The 7119-nt window shown below is 43.8% G+C and overlaps 1 protein-coding gene across 1 annotated transcript; it reads left to right on the top strand.

Annotated features, from left to right (window-relative positions):
- Positions 1–74: 74 nt before the first annotated feature.
- On the top strand, positions 75–2793 carry LOC129164269 (uncharacterized). Its single transcript, XM_054743799.2, has 8 exons — positions 75–176; positions 261–365; positions 441–473; positions 1405–1452; positions 1565–1656; positions 1737–2047; positions 2142–2354; positions 2437–2793. The coding sequence occupies exons 2-8, from the start codon at positions 333–335 to the stop codon at positions 2499–2501; spliced, it is 795 nt and encodes a 264-aa protein (XP_054599774.1). The 5' UTR covers positions 75–176; positions 261–332; the 3' UTR covers positions 2502–2793.
- Positions 2794–7119: the final 4326 nt, after the last annotated feature.

The following is a 7119-nucleotide window of genomic DNA, read 5'->3' on the forward strand; positions in this document are numbered from 1 at the left end:
CCTTCACAGCCGAGGAACGACCTCCAGCTCAGAGCGAACATCTCCACACCTGCTTTGTGTTTGTGTGACTTTAGGTTGTTTTACTTGAACTCGCGTCTTTAGCTGAATGAGGATGGAGAGACGGGTCGGACCTGGAGCAGGTCGAGGTCTTGCAGAAGTTTGACGACTTCCAGAAGGTCGGACTTTTCCTCCTCTCCGTCTTCCAGCAGCAGCTGTCAGATCAGCTCAGGTGATAATCAGCAGGTGCTTTTGTCCTGCAGGACCTGAAGGCCAACGAGTCCCGCCTGAGGGACATCAACAAGGTGGCATGTGAACTGGAGTCAGAAGGTCTGATGGCTGAGGAGGCTCCTATGGTTCAGGCTCAGGTGAGCGTCACCTGTCTGCAGCAGCTGGTCCCTCTCACTTCCTGGTTTGTTAACTCTGCTCGTCTCTGTTTGTAGCAACAAGAACATCTGGGTTCTGCTCCTGGAAAGGTGCGTGTTGTCCTCCGCCTCCACCAGAACCAGACGTGGTGTTTTTGTTACCACTCATTTGTTTGTTTACAGGATGAAGCCGACTCTAACCCCGGCTTTCCACAGGAGTCGTCAGCAGCACGTTACTGCAGCAGCACGTCATAGCTGCTGATAGGAACCGCTGTGGTCAACAGAACCTTTTCCACTGGAGCCGTCGGCAGCTCGAGTCGGCCGCGTCTCAGGAGCAGCATGTCGCGGCCTTTACGCGCCGGTTCTATTTTCTACGCGCGACGCCTCTGAAACGGGTCAAGTTCGACATTTTTGGGGAAGGAAAGACAGGAAATCGGACGCGGAAATTGAGAGAAGCTACCGAGCTTTTCAGAATAAAGAACGTACTGCCTTCCGGTTGCTTTACTTTCCAAAAAGTTACTAACTGAGCGGCCCCGTGAGAAGTTATCACCTAGATAGCGGTCTCCTTTGTTTTTCAGGTCCGTATTGGCGATTATAAAACGGACAGAACATAAAACGCAAACCATGTTGTAGTTTTCTCCTGCTTGTTGTTGTGTTTACTGACGAAGTCGCTCGTGTGACTTCGTGCTCGGTCGGTGACAGCTGCTCCCCTGCTGCTTCGCGTCTCGTAGGAAGGGCCGAGCAGCAGCTTACGCGAGCAAGACGTGCTGCTGCAGTAACATGCTGCTGACGGCTCCCGTGGAAACCCGGGGTAAGACGGCGTCACCCTAGAAGGTGAGTTTATTCAGCTGATCAGAGGTCACCTCTGATGGCCGCAGTCACGGCCGACCGTGCTGAAATCACACAGGAATTCAGGTGACCCGGCAGGCACCAGGTGCTGGTGAAAGTGGGGACATGTCAGCTGGTTGCCATGGCTACAGTTATCTTTATGCATCTGTATGACTGCTGACTGGTGTGTGTTTCCTGTGACCTTTGACCTCAGACCGTACGGTTGGGCGTTCAGACGACGGCTAACTTTAATTCCATCAAGGTAAGAGGAAGCTCTTCCCTTCCTGTCTGAGCGATCCGTCTCCAGGTTTCCTCGTCCGGCGTCCAGCCCGCTGGCGTCCACCTTCATCTCACTGGGTTTGGTTTCTCTCCAGGAGCTGAACAACCGCTGGCGCTTGCTGCAACAGCTGGCTGAAGACCGGAGCAACATGCTGGGCAGCGCCCATGAGGTGCAGCGCTTCCACAGGTACCCCGCACACTTATACGCCGCTTACGGGTCAGTAGAGTTTGGACCCACACTCAGACGGAGTTCTGATGTCTTCTCAGAGACGCTGATGAGACCAAAGAGTGGATCGAGGAGAAGAACCAGGCCCTGAACACAGACAACTACGGCCACCACCTGGCCAGCGTTCAGGCTCTGCAGCGTGAACATGAAGGCTTTGAGCGTGACCTGGCAGCTCTGGGTGATAAGGTCTGCTTCCTGATCGGTACCAGGACCCGGGTTGTCTCTGGAGACACGTTCTTCATGGTTCTGGTGACTCCACCCCAGCCGTTCCTGATCAGCGATCAGCGGGGTGCTTTCCTATTTAAGGTGGATGGAGGACACAATTTGACGCCAGAAGATTGCCTCAGTTTTGGTAGTAACCAGCCACTCGTGTTACCTCTAGTGTTCCTAGGATTAATGTTATTTCGTAGTGTTTTTGCTCTTATATTGGATTTACCATTCTTCAGGATTCCTGTCGACCTCATTGGATACTGAACTCTACTCCAGGATTTGGATATTCAACACACGGACCTTATCACCACCCTCCATAACCCACCTCTCATCTCACCCAGTGCCCCATCCACCAGGACGCCCCGCTTCTCTCCACCTCTGCTCCCTCTCCTGCGCTTCCCCCGGCTCTCTACCTCTCCCTCCTCCAGCCAACACATACACCCACCACAGTAAGTCTGCTGAACACCTCTGCCTGCCTACAATGGATTTTGAAACCAGAACCTATGCTCACCTGTGTTCTTCCTCCTCCAGATGCTGAGCTGTTGTTGCAGTTCCAACCACAGACTTATCTGTGCACCTTAAGTTCCTCCTTATAAATAAATCATTTTTTCCATCAGTTTTTGGTCAGTGTTGTATTCTGCATGCCTTGGGTTAAGTACCTTCCTCCAAACATGACACTCCTCTTCAAAGAGCAAATCTGTTCAGCACATTCTGACAGACAGACCACCATTCTTCTGTCATGATGCTGTACAGGACATTTTTAGAGTTTTTCTTTTTAAAGATAAATAGGATTACATTTAAATAGCAATACTTTCACATTATCATTTTCCCACACTTCTGTATAACTGTATTTTGTTGTTTTTCAATAAAGAATGACAAATTATTTAAGTTTGGATTTGTTGCACACAAATACATATCTGTAAAAAATATCTACAAAGCTAATGTTTACATAACAAGTATGATTGGGTTTTGCAATACGGCACTATTTTAGTAAGATTTTTAAACCAAGTAAAGTTAGTAAAGAACACATTTCTATTGTCTGCTAAGAAACTGTTGGGATTTAAAATGGGCCTGTTGTACAAATAACTTGTAAATGATTATTCCTCACTTTTGTCTTAACCAAAGAAATTCCAGTAATTGAGCAAAAACATTTATTTTTAACACTACATTTTATAAAACAGGGCGCAAAGTGTCGGCACATGTATGTATGTCGATGGTCCGCCCCAACCGAACCAGGAGACAGACGTCAGGGAGGCCAAGGTTGTCTCTGCAGCTCTCTGGGCACCACGCCTCACGTAGCTGTCTCCAATTATCCAAATGGCTATGGAGAAAAAATAACAGGTTTGTCATAATTGTTTAAAGTACAAAACCATACATGAAGTGGTGAGACAGGTATGTGGAACTTACACTTGCTGCGTTGTGTAGCTGATGTTGGAGACACACAGGCTGCCATGGTGACATTGAAACAGATCTAAGAAAAAAATGAAAATTAAAAACTCCAAGACCTCATGTCATATTTACTAATCAGCTATGGCTGATTTATTGTTTGGATCACAGTGAGTTACACTAATTCTAATATATTTTATTTCTATTATACATACATACTTTTTAACTGTTATTTTCACATGACTGTTATCAGGCTCTCTTGTTCTGGTTCTGATGATAATTCCGTGTCTTCCAGTAAGTTATCTTGTGCTTACTTCATCTGTAGAATGTCTCTTTACTTTTGGTAAATTGTACTGAGTCCAGAATAAAGACTAGTTGGCTGTACAAGATACAAACAAGTATAACATTTTGGAAATATATGAAATGTATTTACGCTGCTAATTTAGCTCGAATACTAATAACTGCCATATTTTCCGGACTATAACTCGCACTTTTTTACATTTTCTGGCTGGTCCTGCTACTTATACTCCGGAGCGACTTATATAACAAAATATGTAGGCTACACCACGCTGCTGCGGGCCGACTCCGACCCACACAAGAATGAGTTCCCCTGTCCCGCTGGGAGGGTTTCAAACACCCCCAGCATCTGTTAGAGCCTGTGGCGGGGTGCTGAGGGCCGGCTCCAGCCCAGGAATGAGCTCTCCTCGCCGGCCGGGAGGGTTTGAAACACCGCCATCCTCTCCTCTGCTGGCTGTTGTTCATTCTGTTATGGTTACCGGTGCTTGTGTTGCAATGTGAAACGCTTGGTCTCAGATTTTGTAAGAAAGATAATAAAATGTCCCCCCAAAATACGACTTAAATATATTTTCTCTTATTCATGATACATTTAATGGCTGGTGCGACTCAGGAGTGATAGCGCCGAAAAAAACTGTACTGAAAACTTGCTCAAAGCAAAATGTTTTCATTACGGAAATAAATTATAAACTTACCGATTTAAAACTTTTTTAATACAGGTACTTCTCACGAACAGGCGCAGAAAACCTCCACCTAAACTCCGTGTAAGGTTCAGGTCGATGGGTGTTCCAGTTAGCTCCGGTTGGGTTGAAGCTAGGTGGCTACATCCGTTAGCTCGGCTCCCACCTCCGCTTTAGCTTTGGGTTAGCCAGGGTTAGCTTCAGGTTAGCTCGTAGCTAGTTCGCCTGGGTGTCGTCACTCGAGCCCAGCCTTACAGCCCCACCCTCATCTCCTCCTCTCTTCCCTTTTATGGAATTGTCTGGGCTGGACGGAACCTGTGACACGGTCAAAATGGCGGTGGTGGCCACCTCCCATTATAGACAACAAACGTGTTATTGAAGCCAATGGAATCCGTTTGTCCAGTATGTACAGTCTATGCTCCGCACTGACGCAGGAGAAGCATGAACCAGGCTTAAGATCATTCCTCCTATATTCATGAAACCAAAGAAGTCCAATTGCCTTCTTTAAAAATCCATTCGATGTCATACTGAACAACTGTTGTATTTGATTCTAATTTTAATGATTCTGTTTCAGGTGGAAATGCTGTGTGATCCCTGTGCCATGTGGCCCATGACCTGTGTCAGCCCGGTTCTGGACTGCAAAAACTCAAAATCTTGTCAAGTGCATTTGTCTAATTTTGAGTAAAAATATCTAATCATACTTAAAATAAGACACAAACGCCTAAAGAGTTAAATTTCTTTGAGATAAAGGAACTTATTTTTAGACAATATATCTAGGATATCTTGTTAAGCGAAAAAGTCTTAAAAACATATTGTTTTGAGTCATATCTCACATGAAACCAGATTTTTTGACATTTCATGAAGTTTTTTGGCTACTGTGGTATTTGGAAAAGATGAATTGTCTTGTTTCAAGAAAAGAACTTAAACTTAGACATAAAATCTTCTTTATTCTGCTCTTACATTTTAAAGTGACACTGAAAAATAGGGAAAAGCTGAAACTATGTTTCCTTCTCTGTTGTATGATTTGGCCAGCACCAAATCACACCAGAAGTAAACAATCATTTGCAAAAAAATAAAATAAAATAAAAATGCAAAAAATTCATTTAGTGCTTATAAACATTATAAGACACAAGAATGATGTTTGAGCACGTCTGTGAGGTCATGCTTTATTGGAATGTACTTGGTGTTGTTAAAGTTTACATAATAATATGGTGTATAATCAACAAGAACACGTCTGCCGTTTCAAGTCGATAGCGTCAGACTTCTGTAGTGGCTGCCATAATAAAAAGTCGTTACCATGGTTACAGGCCCCTGCTAAATTGTCGTAAATATTTTGTGAAACATACTGTATAATAAATTACACGAAGTTCTATATGTCTAGAATAATTAACGTTAGTTTACAATGCCTGGAGGCGATTTTTATCAAAAACAAGCCAATCTTTATTTTAAGATTTCTTGGGCCAAAGAAAAGAAAAGGGAAATACAGAGAGAGACTGTCGTAGGTTACGCAAATGACGCAGTTGACGCTGCTGATGAACGCGCCACTTTCTTTTCCCCTACAAGAGTTATCTCCACCTGTGTTTCATTGAAAGTAAGTTAAAATGCATATCATGGTGCTAATTCTTTTTTTATATATTACACTTCTTTCGAATGTTTTAAACGTTCTGTGTCTTCGTTTTGTGTGATATTTCAGCTAAACAGAGGCTGTGTCCGAATCCAGGGGTAGGATGCTTGTGAGTGCGCATTTTGAGGTCGATGACGTCAAAGCGCAGCGACGAGTACTGTCCGAATTCCAAGAATACTCATTCTCGCGTCCTCAAACGCGTCCTCGCTCCACCCACATTTCGAGGATGGGTCTGATGGATCCTCACAGGAGCAAGGGTATCCCAGCATGCTTTGCACGCCGGCCGCTGGACTCGACACTCGCAACAACGGCGGACGGAGCGGGACAGCAGTACAGCTTAAAATGTAAGTTAGTTAAAAAAAATAGCGGTCAAAAAAATAAAATACGTGTTTGGGCACTTTTGGTTTGTTTTTTATATACGATCTAATACCGCAAATTGTTTTTTTTCATGTAATTTAAGGCTAAAACATGCCCCACCGAAAACCAGCTTGAATGTTTAATAGGAAAAAACCCACCGTAAACTAGCTTGATCCCAGCAGGCTTTTTAAAAGAAAATAGCGGTAGAAAACTAAGCTGAAAGCGGTTCTGTTTATAGACATTTTTCGTTTGTATAAGTACATTTTAAGCAGAAATCAGCGAGAACGAGCTTGTATGGTGGTCCCGTCATAATTCCCGTGTGTGTGTGTTTATTTAGCGAATAATGCTTCTCATCATTTGTTTTAAGGTTAACACCCCACCGTAAACTTGCTTGAAAGTCTAATAGGAAAAAACTCACCGTAAAAGAGCTTGCATCTTATGTAATCATGTAACCAACGCCAAAAATAACGAATACTAAGTTTATTGTTTATTTAAGTTAATTTTTAAGAAACCACATTACTGATTTAATGTTTTTAATTTCATTTTAGGCGGAAAAAAACACAGAACACAATTTTCATCTCCCATGTTGATAAATTACAATATTGTTTATTGCATGTTTTTGTCAACTATGATTTATAATCTGACTTTGTTCTTCTATTCCTCTCTGTTCTCATCCAGAACCAGTACCTTTAAGGAGCATCTGTAATTTCATTATGCCCACAGTGTTCTCTGTTGTTAAATGACAATAAAGCCTTGTAATTCCAATTCCCTTTGTCTGTAGGACTGCAAGTATCCAGGGTCAGGAGAGGGAGTCAGCGGAAAGCCCACTGCTGAAACCTGGCCCTGGTTTGTCCCCATGGACGAGGTGTTGGG

This window comes from Nothobranchius furzeri, chromosome 4 (assembly GCF_043380555.1).
Source record: "Nothobranchius furzeri strain GRZ-AD chromosome 4, NfurGRZ-RIMD1, whole genome shotgun sequence".
Lineage (NCBI taxonomy): Eukaryota > Metazoa > Chordata > Actinopteri > Cyprinodontiformes > Nothobranchiidae > Nothobranchius > Nothobranchius furzeri.